At 34.5% G+C, this 14,378-nt stretch overlaps 2 protein-coding genes across 4 annotated transcripts; both read right to left on the reverse strand.

Annotated features, from left to right (window-relative positions):
* Window positions 1-4,357, reverse strand: LOC130946394 (GATA transcription factor 11-like). The gene is made up of 3 exons (XM_057875126.1): window positions 4,152-4,357; window positions 3,432-3,692; window positions 1-1,403 (listed from the first exon to the last, which is right to left on the reverse strand). The coding sequence occupies exons 1-3, from the start codon at window positions 4,158-4,160 to the stop codon at window positions 693-695; spliced, it is 981 nt and encodes a 326-aa protein (XP_057731109.1). The 5' UTR covers window positions 4,161-4,357; the 3' UTR covers window positions 1-692.
* A 2,641-nt stretch (window positions 4,358-6,998) lies between these two features.
* Window positions 6,999-14,111, reverse strand: LOC130944377 (protein ENHANCED DISEASE RESISTANCE 2). Of its 3 annotated transcripts, none has more exons than XM_057872679.1 (21): window positions 13,568-14,110; window positions 13,288-13,362; window positions 13,135-13,188; window positions 12,986-13,051; window positions 12,844-12,905; window positions 12,604-12,710; window positions 12,438-12,484; window positions 12,256-12,356; window positions 11,384-11,479; window positions 11,202-11,266; window positions 11,034-11,105; window positions 10,660-10,806; window positions 10,194-10,501; window positions 9,830-9,875; window positions 9,566-9,741; window positions 9,113-9,214; window positions 8,962-9,012; window positions 8,744-8,887; window positions 8,008-8,103; window positions 7,513-7,614; window positions 6,999-7,325 (listed from the first exon to the last, which is right to left on the reverse strand). In XM_057872679.1, the coding sequence occupies exons 1-21, from the start codon at window positions 13,742-13,744 to the stop codon at window positions 7,233-7,235; spliced, it is 2,187 nt and encodes a 728-aa protein (XP_057728662.1). In that variant the 5' UTR covers window positions 13,745-14,110; the 3' UTR covers window positions 6,999-7,232. The 3 variants fall into 3 exon arrangements, 2 of the variants coding, with proteins under 2 accessions (XP_057728662.1, XP_057728660.1); XM_057872677.1 differs by having other exon boundaries at window positions 9,830-9,878; window positions 13,568-14,109; XR_009072033.1 differs by lacking the exons at window positions 6,999-7,325; window positions 7,513-7,614 and having other exon boundaries at window positions 8,084-8,103; window positions 8,744-8,904; window positions 9,830-9,878; window positions 13,568-14,111.
* Between the last annotated feature and the right edge of the window lie 267 nt (window positions 14,112-14,378).

A 14,378-nucleotide genomic window follows, 5' to 3' on the forward strand; every position in this document is an offset into this window, starting at 1 on the left:
GAAAAAGAAGAGAAAATTAGTATTATTGTTGAGAAAAACGTTACAAAACATCTTATGAATTGTTTTAAAAAAAATGTGAAGCCAGCCCATAGAAAACAAAATGGGCTTTAGGAGGACCTAACTCTACTAAATTAAACAACTTCAAAATAATAACAATAATTAAAACGAACAGTAGGACCTGCAGCAAAGGAATTAGTGATGGATACTCTTAATAAACCAAAATATATTATAAAATATCAAAAACCTAGTTCTCATATTTGAGGTTGACTAGGAAAGGCACCATTCCAGCTTGCAGATCTAATGCATGTGGCTTTACCCTGTAAATTTGTGTCATGTTATAACAGCCATGTGATATATCATTGTACTTTGTCCCTACTTTGATCCCTTCAGCTCATGTACCTGTTCTGTTGCTTCCATGTGCAGAAAGAAAGCAATGAAGATACATATTTCGAAATTTATATACCAAATCCTAACCTCAGATAACATGTTCCCTTGAATGCCTAACAAACACTAATCAGTGATCTTGTACTTGTACCCTACTACCTTCTTATTTCACCAAACAATTTACATTAGTAAAACAAATGATGCTAAGGAATATAACATAGACTAAAAAAAACCAAATAAATTAAAACAAGGAGGGTTCTGTCTGGGAGGGACTACTTCCCTTCTAATTATAAAATCCAAAGGTAATATTATCCTACAGAATTTCCATGAAGGTTTGACATCGCCGACAATGGATTCCTAAGGCTTGCCTGGATGCCTTTGCTTCTCATCTCTATGACCTTCTTATGACAGTTTGAATGCACTGATGGTACAAAAGTGGGGCTAGCTGCTGGCCGGTATTCGGGGAAGAGGCGACCAGACCTGTATCGAACACCGCAGGCATTGCACAGTGTCTTTGGACCCATCGGTCCCTCTCTCCACTGTGGGGTCTTTGTCACCTCGCAATGCATGCATTTTCTGGTGGGAACTGGCTCCTGTGATGAGGATCTTTTCATGTCATTGTGACCTGAAAGCACAGGGAGATCCTTTTTCCTCTGTTTTTTCGTGTTGTTTAATGATTTCCCGGCATGGTGTGTTCCTAAATTTGATTCCAGATCAACTTTCATATCATAAATTTGCCAAGCCGGTGAAGTAGGAACAGAAGGAATCACAAATAGAGGACTGAAGCTCGATGCACGCTGGCGCTTGCTTCGAGCACGCTTTACCGGGATGGCAGGTAGATCAAAGTTGGAATTCTCAGCTGAAGAAGTACTACTGCTTTCAAAAACAGAAACTGGGCTGTAGGTTCGAAGTTGATGCAAATCTTTTCCATTGAGAGATGAATTCTGGTTCAGAATGGTTTTTCCAACATCCAATCCAGCAGTCTCATCCAGCTGTTTTATTGGAGAAACCCCATTACTCTGCAATGTAAAATGATCATCAAACCCAAAACAGAGTTCAAATCAGATGCAACATTAATTATATGCTTGATTATCTTGAAATCACGGATCAATTTCTCTGCAATGTAAAATGATCATCAAACCCAAAAACAGAGAGTTCAAATCAGATGCAACACTAATTATATGCTTGATTATCTTGAAATCACAGATCAATTTACCTAAGCACATTTTAAATTAATAAACAAATAAGGAATCCAGGTAATTTCTTCTAACATTTACATCCATGTTCCACTCCACAGCTATCCTGTAAGAGGCTGCTACTGTTTGAATGTATCTCATAGTGTTATCATTTATAAGCTTCTGCTATGGAAAATTGTCATATCAGGGACCAAAGAGCCATTTTTCACTCGAACTACTAGGTCTGCGAAGTCTTGCCTCTAAAACATGTATATGACTACACTGCAAACTAACTCTTTTTTCATTAAACAGATCCACCGAGGAAAACTTAATCTATAATCACCCAGGAATAGTTGTAACAGACAGCTTAACAGATAGAAGTTTAAACAATTTAAATCTATGCAGAGACGCAAGGGGCCAATAAGTATGTGTTACCCGGTCATTGACCAAATAACAACACACAGGAAGATATATCTCTATTCATCCACTTCTTCAAGAACACAAGATGATATTCTAGACATGCTGCCATATATTCATCATCCAAAATGACTAAAACTTCCGCATTTCAAGCACAGTCTAAATACTGTTGCCAGATAGTTCTCACTTTCTGAGGGTGACACTCCTAAAATTTTTAAGGCATGACTACCAAGATTTTCTTGAGTTCTTTTGTGTGTATACTGTATACAACAGAAAAAAGAAAGGGCACCTTTTTTTAGAACCTAATGATTGATAAAGCTTACCATTTATACAACTAAAAATTTACCAGATGATACATTTCCCTTCCTTGTTATTTCTTTATAAATATATATATATATATATATATATATATATATACACATATACATATTCTGTGTTTCTTTCTCTTTGTTTTGTTTTAGACCTTCTGGTGCCATCCAAAATACTTTAACTACCAGCTTTGTGTATACCAAGAGGAAAGTTTGGGCAACCTGAATAAAAGACAAAGGAATTTAACTTCCAGCTTCCTCCCTTTCTCTCCCCTTGCCATGCAACTATGCGACCCTGCAAAGTTCCGACTTCGGGTGCATAAAGGCGTGCACTACAGAGTACAAACAGAATAATAGCAGCATCTCTGGGAGATTTTGGTTCAGTATCAGATGAAACGAAGTAAATTATTTCAAAACTAAGTAGATATCATTGCTCTTATTATGATCTCCACTACTGTGAAGAATGAGCAAACGGCAGTAGCAGCAAAGTTCTGAGCCAATTTAGAGTTGCACACTGCAAAGTCATTACTGCTGGGAGACATTCTAATGCTTGTGAAATCAGCTCAGCAGTAGACATTAAATCATGTGGCATGTTCTCCCAATATACCACCTATGAAGTAAATTTATGAAAACTGAAACTCTAATGTTTGATTCTTTCACATTTTTTCTCCAATTTCCCTAAACCAAAAACCAAGGTAATTCTACAAGTTCCTTCTCTTACCCACGAAGGAATTACAAGTATCGCCTCTTGCCCATTCTACAAATGAGTGCCATAATTTGTTTTGTCAATAAGTCAAAGCTCTGGCAAAAATCCCAACCATTGAAAGTAAGAGCCATCTAAGTATAATTCTTAATCTTTCCAATCAAAGGTTTACAATGAAATTTCAGGACAAATATTTTACAAAAGACATGGATCATATAAAACAAAATTGTCATCGCCAGTAACGCAAATTCAAAAAAAAAGGCAAGAAATAATCACAATTTATCCTTCAACGTCAATGGATTCATATTACTTCAGTAGCACATGATAACAGCATGAATATATTAAGTACATGCAACATAAGTGCATGGTGAAAAGAAGTTACACAGATCAAAAGACATCAAAGTCTGCATTCCACACACCATAACTGCAAATTAAAATACTTACAGAACCAGAGAAACTTCCCCCAAGTTGTGGCTTTTCATTTTGGGTTTTATCACTACAGAGCACAGTCGATGACACCGAAAAAACATCATAACATGGCTCAATGCGTTTAAACTGCGCATCCCAGTCTTCTTCAACAACATTCGGTTCCACATCTTCCAACGGGAAATCTAAAAAGCTGAAGACATCATCAAAAGCCTCGTCGGACAGGCCATTAAAATTCTTCTCGAAAAACCAAGAGTCCTTCATATTATTACCAACATCCTGCTCCACAATATTACAATTCATACAAATGACATCAAATGATAAGCATTATCATCTCTTGCTTTATTACATTATATCATACCTCAAACGAAAAAGTAACAAGACAAAGTTACAAACTATTGATTATCCGTAGAAAATTAGCCACAAATTAAGAATTTATTCTAAAAGCATGGTATAAATGTAAGGGAATGTTATCTTGTCAGGTCCAAATTGGTTCACCTTGAAATTAACCTAGTAACAGTGAAATTATACGTATCTTATATTCATAAAAAATACAAAGAGCAAAATAAAACCCAGCTAAAAAGGTCAGTCTTTCACATTTGCCATCAATTTGCAGAAAAAAATAATCTATGCCCACATGAAATAATGGAGAACGCATGCAATATATAGTGATAAAACAGAGGGAGGAAAATAAAAAGAACACAAAATAAGAAGAAAAGGGAGGCGCTTTGAAAGTACCTCAGACATGGTTTTGCTTCAGTGAGGAAATGGAGCACATTGCTCAGTGAATCAGTGATAATGAAAATGGCGACAGAGTCTGAAGATTAATCTGACAGAACGCACAAAAGATCAAAGGGAAATGAGATTCCTTTGAATCTCTTTGTGTCCGAATTTGGTAAATTAGGTTTTGTTTTTGTGCAGTGCTGTGCGATGCTACCATGCGGAACACCTTATCCTGCACCCTCTGTTGCTCTCGTGAGTTAAATAAATATTTCTCTTTCCATCTATATTATTCTTACTAGAAAATGGTGAAATTCATCCATGAAATATTATTTGTTTTTTAAATTAGTTATATTAATTATTTTGTTATTTTTGTTTAATGTGCTATATGAACGGATAGTAATAGAAATGACGAAATAACTAATATGATTAATTTAAAATATTTTAAAAGTAAATTTGACCATTTATTATTATTATTATTATTATTATTATTATTATTATTTTCTTTCCATTAAAAAGGCTTTCTCTTTACAAATAATTTCTTTCACTTTCCTTTTCCTGTATCATTCCATCTATTTCAATTTTAAATCTTGATTTATGTTTTTATTTACTTGTCACATTTAATCCTTATATTCACTTTTAATTAATTAGATTTTTTTTATGTTAAATGTTGTATATTTAAACAATTCTATATATATATATATCAAATTACATTTATTTTTAGATAATCATTTATGTTATAGTTATAAGACGTTATTATTTTTACTAATGTAGCGATATATAATTAAACATATTTATAATTTTTTTATTATTAGTAAAATTTTATGTAATATATAATATGTATTTGCATTTTGTTTTGACCGTTTGGATGGGGCCAAAAGCCATTCTTTATTCCTGCCAATGCTCTTGAAAATGTGTAAATACAGGGGTCTACAATGTAGAACGACAAATAAATAAGTTGAAAAAGTCGAGTACAGACGACTCACGTGAGGTTGATAACTGAGAGTCATTAAATAAAAATTTAGTCAAATTAGTCAAATCATTTAATGGCTCTCAATTATCAACTTCACGTAAAGTCGATTACACCTGAGTTTTCACCAATAAATAAAGAATGAAAATGTGAAAGAAACCTAAAAATCTTATTCACTTGTTAACTTAAATAGTTGATCAAGCTAGCAGCTACAAGAAAAACCCTATTTTTTTCATTTTGGTAAAGGAACTTTTCTCCTTACTTTTGGAAAGAAGGCCAATAATTCTTTTTTCTCACGCATAATCAAATTAAACATGTATTTCATTTCTTTTAGAAAACTAGTCTTATGATATGATTGATATCTTTGAAATTAACATTTTTTACGATAAACTTTTTCTCTAAAAATGATATAATCAGCTGCCATTTTTTGCTCTTCTACCAATAATATAAAATAGCAGTTATATATATTAGATATGTCAATAAAACAACGTAAATAAGGAGTGGGGAAAATAAATAAATAAAGAAGGTTGGTCAAATGAGGTGGTAAGGGGGTGATGAAGCACGAGATATGGATCTGGGAGGAATTGTTTAAAGCAAGAAAAGGTGGATCTAAATGGAAATTAATATATGTGATTTGAATGAATGTATCTTAGAGAGATTTGTTGGAGTGATTTGAACCAAAAAGAAAAAACCAAAAATTGATTGGAGCGATCACCGACGATCACCACGGGACCAATGAGATTTATTTCATTACCTGTTACGTCCCAATGAGTATGGGTCCTTTCAAATTTAATAATTCCTGGGACTCTTATTTCCACGTGGGACCAGCCCTGTTCCCATTATTATTATTATTATTATTGTGCAAATGCAACAATTTTACGTGTTTAAGGGCAATAAAAATGCTGACATTTAGTGCACAAAGGAAAGTTATTTGTTCATTGCTTATAATTAAAGGAATTAGTTTTGGGCTTAATGTAATGTAAAAGCGTGTTCATAATGCTAACTAGTGGCAGAATTGCACATCATTTTAAGCGAAGGAAAAGTGGAAACTTGAAAATAAAAAAGACACCACAGGGGGAAAGAAAACGTTTTAACCACATAAAAGGAAAAGAAACAGCACCTACGGAAAACAGAACAGAGAGACCAAGATGGGTAGATTTTAGATAGATGGTCGATCTAAATATAAGGAGACATAGTTGTCAGATCTACCATCGAGAAAAATGGATCAAAGGAAATGATTAATTATTTGGAAAAAAGCAGATGAAAGTATAATCTAGCTATTAAGGAACTATAGCACGTGCTTATTTTATTAGATTTGTACTTAACCTAGTGTCACTACTGTCCAATAAAAACCGCGGCTAATATAAGTTCAAAAGTACAAAAATACAATAGTAACGAGGAGTACCGTCATAACTAGTTAGATCTTAATAATTAGAGCATGATCAAGTGACGATGGAAGTAATCAATTAATACTGGCCTAAAGTTTTTTATTTATATTATTTTCCCATTTTTCTCAAATGCTTCGTGTCACCGACATAGAATAGCGGTGAAAATATGTGACCTCGGGCACACGGAGATGAAATAGAAAAAAGCATGTACTTTATCTTGTCTGATATCTTTATCAAGTGAGGTATACACACCCAACTGCTATCTGTTAACAACTATTGGCAAAGTCGTTTTCTTGCACAAGAAGCATTCTCGTTCACTACTAGTTGTAGCATAGTCTATTTTTTGAAATAGAATGGAATGAATTATTAATGTTAAAAACACCATTATGAATGTTTTAAGTATTTTGGAAATCATGAACTGAATTGCTTCTGCTCTTTTCTTTCAGTTTCTCTTTGTAAGGGCAACAGTAGAATAATGACTTATTTAAATTTTTATATGTACATTCATTTCTACCGAACCAATGCTACTTTATTATTTCAAAAAGATTAATCCTACTACATATTCATCCTCCTCCTAACATTGCTCACAGTTCCAGAACTGGTTCAGAGAATTAAATTGATTGAATAAAAAATAATGACTTGTTGAAGTAAATTTATGGAGGTAAAGAATCTAGAATTTCAATTATCTACATTTGCAACTTGGAAGTTTCCTCCTCCACAATGTACGAGTCTCATCGGAAATCATGGTTTCAGTGGAACTGATTTCGAAGCATCCAGATGGTTAAGCCGGACGGTTCCAAGAAGAAATTCAGGGAGCTCTTCCCGAGTATTTCCCTGAAACAGGATGCATGTCACACCTATTAGCACAAAGGCATAAAAGAAACTGATCTGATAACCACCCAACGGCATTGTTCTGAAGATGATTCAAATACAAGAATTTAGGAGTTTTTAATGATATGGTATTTCAATTTTTTTTCACAAAACTTAATTTAAAGAAAGAAAAAGAACAAGATCATTCTACCTGTACTAAAAAGGCCATCTCAATAACCAGATGGCTGAGGTACCCAAGGACAAGACTCACCACACCTCTTGCGACAGTTGATGATCCAATATCAATCCCAAGCTGCAATGGATATTATGATTTCAAGATGAGCACTAGTTAAAAGTTTGATCACTTCTATGCATGATGCACACATCCACATAGCCTCTATTATTTCTTGAATTCCTACCATTTTTTTCAGTAAATTACACAAAAATCCCCTGATATTAAGTGATATTACATATGATACTCCTTAATTTGTAAGAGTATACACAAACCTTTTCCTGATATTTAAGTAATATTACTCCTAATACTCTTACTCTTGAATTTATAAAATGTGAGGGAGTTTAAATTGATGGATGTCATGTGTAGTATCATTTAACATAAGATATAGCAACCAAAGATCATATGCTAATTGTTTTAACTTTCTAAATTAGTTGCAACCCATGTACTCTCCATTAGTTATGCAAAATTTACCTCCAAATAGTTCTTCCCCTGAAAATAGTGGATTTCCAATGCTTGACCAACTAGGCATGCCTTCTTCCCTACACTCTGCTTTACAATCCATGAACCCTGAAACAAACTTGTGTAACTCTTAGTCTCTTACTATCCATGGATTAAACAAACGGAAAAATAATAGTTTTTGCCTCCCTGAAGAGGACCTTATCAACATAGTCTTGCGATGGTATCGAGGATTAGGATAAGTAAAACAACAGAGGAATAGAGAGAGTAGGATCAGAAAAGTCTTTTTTTGGTTATTTTTTATTTGGTTACAATAGCTCTCTTAATATAGAGTAATTAGGAAACTAAATATAGAAATAATCCTAATTGATTACATTTGATTTTCCTTGATTTTCTCTTATACCCAATGATTTGTTCTTTAATTAGAATATTCTAACAGATATTCTAACACATAGCTATTACTAATCACAGATTAAAAAGGAACATTACTCAGAGACAAGTGATTGGTTGAAAAAGAAAATTAGGAAAAGGCACGTTCACATTTTAAAAAATGTTTCTACAAAATCTGCACAGGGTCAAGAAATGGCTAGGGTCAAATGCAAGCTGCAATGTGAGAGGATTCTAACCCAATGCATTATTTAAGATAATCTTAATTTGGATTAAAAGGAGATTCTTATACCATTTACTTATTTTGTGTATTTTGGGTTGTACAACTAGAGTTAATTGTGCACCAGCAATTAACTATACTAACCTTAGATATATATGGTATAAGTTTAAATCTCGAATTTCTGAAGGCATCATCACCCTTTATAAAACTCTCTAGCAAGGGAGCATCTTCCACAGGGGTATTCATCATATAGTATAGTGCAAGGCTATATGTAGTAGAACCTGGAACCTGGATCATAGAAACGCCTAAATAAAGGTTATGCAAATATTTTTAGTCAACAAAAGCACAACCTACTAACTAACCTGAATGTTTATAATGAAGAAGAACTCAGGCCCACCCTGTGCTGCATATTTCTGCAAGTATATACTTCATGTTTTAGTTGATAATCAATGACAATGACAAATCATAATGAACATTCAAGAAATGAAGACCACAAGAATGGAAATGAAGCACCTGCACAATGCTCCCAGGACGGCCGGCAAGATCATCTTCCCTTCTATCAGATCTCAGCCAATCTGCAGCAACCAATTGCATCAAGGTTCCCTTTGCTTTAACCTAGTGATAAAAAAAAGCCAACCAAAGAATAAACATGAAAACTAAGCATGTCATACCACTTTGGAAATTTTGAAAGGACTGCAGATGTTTGGCTTGATTAGTAATTACATCAATAGCAAAAAACCTAACACCTAAATCTAACTGCTATTTATTCGGTAGATTAGGAGTTAGTGTATTTCAACACATACTGTAGGAGGAAAAGACAATATCTAATGCTTGATCAGCCCATAATAGATTGTTGAAGTAATGGAAAATAGAAAAAGGTGAAAGCAAGGAACTGCCAAAATAGCTTTTCCCACTTTATGTTTTGTTGATAACATCATGTAAGTGATAAGGAGTTGTTGCTTATACCTTCTTGCCGTCAACTAGATAATTTTCTCCACGAATCAGGAATGTAGAAGGATCTGTTTCTGTCAAACTGCAAGGTAAAGTACAAGTAGGATCTTTTGGAAGAGTGGATCCATAGGCACATGAGATACTCTCTTCCCTGGCCATCTCATGCAAGTCTACATAACCCCTCTTCTGAACTGTAGTGGATTTGTTTGTAGTCATTGTTAATCAAAGAATAATTAAACCTGGATAATGCGATATAACACCAAAGATAAAACTAAGTACCTGCAAGGTCATGCAATCTTCTCACGAAACTAGCTGCAGTTGATAACTTCTGGTTTTTCCAGTAGAATATGTTAAAGGGAGAAAAGCCGCAAATGAGATGAGCAACCCAGCATCATAAAAAGTGTTTATGACATACAAAGTTAAAATTTCTCAAACACAGCCCTGCCTGTATGCGCATCTCTTGGAATGTCATGGGTGGTGGTGAACCCAATGGGTTTTGACAAGATAAACGCTAAATTGCTGGACTATATGGAAAATGCATATTAAAACATACTTAAATAGTAGCATACACTCCTGGCCCTTGAAATCCCTTGGTATGTCGTAAGTGTCAATTATTAAACAAACTATTTCAAACAGCTTTTACCTGAGTCTTTTGGTGACTACATTCGGCCATCCATTCATTTTCTGGCTCATCACAATCCGATGGTTCTAGAACATCGTAAAACTTGTCATCTGCATCATTCATACTAACAAGGCTTGCACGCTCTGCTTGTGTTTGATCTACTTCTTCATCAAAGTTATCATTAGCGTCCTCATCTCCAGCCTGAATTTCGGTATCAGAGCTTATTTCTCCTCCATTTAGACGAAGCCCACTTTTTCTTATCAATTCTCCAGATGAATAATCAGATGGAGGACAATTTCCTAGCTTAGCTTTCAATAACTCCCGTAATGCTGCAAATAATAAGTTAGTACGAACTTTAATACTAATGATCCAATTAAATACGCTAATATCTATTATCTGGTGACATAAAATAAATGTAGACAGCTAAGTAAGGATATAATACTAAGTTATGTCCACTAGTATAAACTTATTTGCAAAATAAGACTACCAGCAACTCTGCCAAGCATTTTAATCGTAATGGAACGTGCTGAAGAAGGTTTAATATAAGATCTCCATGACTTCCAATCAATAGCAAGCATATGCTTTACAACCGATTGCTTTCCTTTGTTCACTGGTGATACAACATAACCTCCACCTACAAGAGAATGTAAGTTGTCACATTCAGCTACTTGTATACATAACTTTTCCTATAGATACCATACCAACAACTTCCAGAATTAAGATAACAGAAAAAGAAAACAATTATATGATTCTAGATTTCCGATATTAAGTTATATAATATCCGATTTGCTAGAGTACCAGACAGGCTAATAGAATAGATTTGAAGAATAGGCTCTATCAACAGTTTTCAGCATACATTACTTTTAAGGCAGGCACGAACGTAGCCATTCTGAGGAGGACACTTTTTGTGAAAAACAGAGTGGTAAAGAATAACTGCAACAAGGAGAGTCAAAGAAGTTACTTTCATGAAGATTGTAAAACCATGTGAGCTTTTCCTTAGCATATATATTTTCAACAAATCACTATTACCATAGGTTCCATCATCTTCTCTCCTCCAATAGCGTCGCAACAAGAGATCTCTCCGTTTCATTCCCCTAAAAAAAAGTGATAGCCAACAACAAAAATATTACTATAGAAAGAGCATGTAGGATGATATTACCTTAAAACAAGTAGTGATACATGATCAGCACTGAAAGCTTATTGGGTCTTACCAAGGCAACCAATCACTATATAGCTGTTTGTGAATAATGTCAGTGTGACCATCTAGGTGTTCGACTACACTCCCCTTGTAGAAACAGAAATCCCATCTGCAAGTCAATGTTTATTGATAATAGCAACAAACATGGTTAGTAGAATTACGCCAAAATTTCCGCACACAGTACACTGAAGCTATTATATATCTACGACATAATATTTAGTTTGCATATTGAATTCCTAAAGTTAATATATACAACACCGCGATTATTATATCTCTACTTTTTCCAAACAAGGCACTCCCTTCCACCTTTGCCCAACACTGCGATTATTGACCATAAAACTAAATAATAATACGCTCGGTGTCCAGGTAAATTGCACAATGTGAACTTGATATGGGTTTTGGTAAGTGAGACTTACAGATACACAGATATCACATTTCACGTGGTTTGGGAAGAGCAACATGGGAAAGTCCCTTTGGAGAGTGACAGACTTAAAGATAGAAGCTGGAGCAATTTCACACATTTTACTTCCCAACTCTTGGGAGAATAACATGGGAAAGACCGTTTGGAAGTTTAAATTTATGCTATGTTATCTTATTTTTTACTATAACAGTTCATCTTTTATCCAATCCAAATAATAACATTGATGTATTAGTTTTTTGTGATGTATTAATTTTATGTATCAAATTAACAATACTATGTTATGTTGCACAGTATAATGCTATACAAAACAATTGAGAACCTTAGTCCATATGCAACATCCCTAAGCTAAGATGTCAGAATAACAATTCAAAGCTGCTTCCTAACAGATATCCAACCATCAAATAAGGAGATATCTTTGGGTTAATACAACAATGCAACTGGTAGATGTGCATTAATGCACTTACTCTGATCTTGAAGGACCAAGAGACATAAGAGTCTGGAAAACGGCTTCTGAAGTTCCATCAACTACTCCAACTGCCATTATTGCTGGGTGATCATCCCATTTCTAGAGATAGGAACATATTCAAGAACTCAAAAGTCTAACATAATTTTATACCAAAAGTTACACGGGAAACAATCTGCAAACCTTTGCAACCGAATCTCTGTCCTTTGCTTCCTTGAATAGCCGTAAACCTACATTGCACCCATAAAAACATATGTATTATATTTTGCTGGCTCTTGTGCTTCAGTAAAATATCCAAAAAAAATTAAAAAAGAATTCCTAACTCAAACAACAGACACTGAAGTACTACCATTCTGGCAACCAAAGATTGTCCAGGGTGAAGGGGCAATAACGTCAAAAGAAGAAGCTGTCCAGTCTACAGAATTTGGGTGACATCTACTAGAAGATCCACTTAGTCTGTAAGCCAGGTCCCATTAAAAGAAATCAGTATGATGTAGCACAAAATTGTAATTAAGATAACTCATAATTCTATTTTATTTTATTCAGCACAAATTATTTAAGCATCATATGAAAAATTATGTTGCTTTACCTAAAGGATTGCCATCTCCTCTTAGAACAACCTATAGCCTCATCTCCAGTATCAGGGACACCCTACACAAGTTCGTAGCAAGAGCTTCTTCCATGGGTAAAACAGTTCCTTTGTATGCTAAAAAAATTTCAGATGTTTGTACCTTCAAAGATGCTTCATGAATAGACTGAATCCACCTGGCTGCTTCTTCAGGACGGCTTGCTCCTAACTACAAATTCACGTTTCGTAATTGAAACAAAAGCGAAACATCAAACAAGAAGTCGTACCTGAAAACCAAAATAACGACCTCACCTTTAATCGATCATTGTGATTTGAAGAATTATACAGTGTGAACATGAAGAACACCTGCAACAACACGTGCAAACAAACAAAATCAGCATTCCGGTGGTTTTGAACACAAATTAAAATTGAAGGCCTCAAAACAAATTAAAGGAGCACACATACTTTTCTGTTAATGCTCTCCCTCCCGTTATCCATCACACGAATGCAGGAATCTACAATAGCACTTCTAACGGGATCCTGCCAATACAAAAACAATATAAATGTTCATATACATAAAAAGGCTTACGTCAGCATTCAGGAACTAACAAATAAATGAATAAAATAGATTCATGAAATCATTCAGTTCAATAGCATAACAAAATCGAGAATAACTTAATACGAATGAAAGGAACTGAAAAATTGATATTAACTCTTAAGAAAGTAGTGGTCCTATGGAGCGAACCTGGTTGGCGGAAGATTTGAAGCTGCGGAGGTTGTTACCGTCGAGAACGAAGTATCGCTTCCGTGAGAATTGGAGTCCAATACGGTTGGAGCGTATGAGATACAACCATCCTTCCATTCTTCCTCCGGCGGCGGCGGCATCTCCGTCAGTGGCAGTGGCACTACTAGTACTTGCCATAGCTGAAGCTGAGGCAGCAACCAACTCCGATCCCTCGTCTCTGACTGCGTCTGACTCGCACTATTCTCTAATCATTTTAGATACAGCTGTCAATTTATTTCAAATTAAAAATATAAAAAAAAGTGAAAAGGAAAATGGAGATCGTGAAGTAGTGGTGGTGGGAAGTTAGAAGTAACAGAAAAGTATGCAGTGTGTGTTATTGCATCGGAATTGCGGAATTTCCGTTATATGTGGGTGGCGTGTGTTTTTCTCTCTCTTGGCTCTGCTCTGCTGTGAGCCTGTGACTTGAGACCAACTCAATTCCTTTCAACTTTCTTCCTCTCTCAAAAGACAAAGATTGCCTCTCACGTTACTCACTAATACTATTTTTATTTCACACTTTTTTTTTCTTTTATCTCTCTACTTTAACTTACATCATTTATGAGGACTAAAACGTAATTCGCCAGGTACATTATTATATTATATATTATTAATTTTATAATTAAAATATATTATATATTTTTTTATTATAATTAAAATCAAATTATCTTTTTTAAAATTAGATAGTTTTCTTTTTCTTTTTCTATCTTTTTCATTTTTTTACTCATTCTATCTCTTTTATATATCATTATCAATGACTAATTACACATTTAAC

This window comes from Arachis stenosperma, chromosome 8, assembly GCF_014773155.1.
Source record: "Arachis stenosperma cultivar V10309 chromosome 8, arast.V10309.gnm1.PFL2, whole genome shotgun sequence".
Lineage (NCBI taxonomy): Eukaryota > Viridiplantae > Streptophyta > Magnoliopsida > Fabales > Fabaceae > Arachis > Arachis stenosperma.

Coding starts and splice junctions, on each gene's coding strand:
- LOC130946394 (XM_057875126.1), bottom strand. Junction 1,404..3,431: donor GGGGAAGTTTCTCTGGTTCT/GTAAGTATTTTA, acceptor TTTACATTGCAG/AGTAATGGGGTTTCTCCAAT.
- LOC130944377 (XM_057872677.1), bottom strand. CDS start 13,744: ATGGCAAGTACTAGTAGTGCCACTGCCACTGACGGAGATGCCGCCGCC. Junction 11,267..11,383: donor TATAGTGATTGGTTGCCTTG/GTAAGACCCAAT, acceptor ACTTTTTTTTAG/GGGAATGAAACGGAGAGATC. Junction 7,615..8,007: donor AGGGGAAGAACTATTTGGAG/GTAAATTTTGCA, acceptor TATCCATTGCAG/CTTGGGATTGATATTGGATC.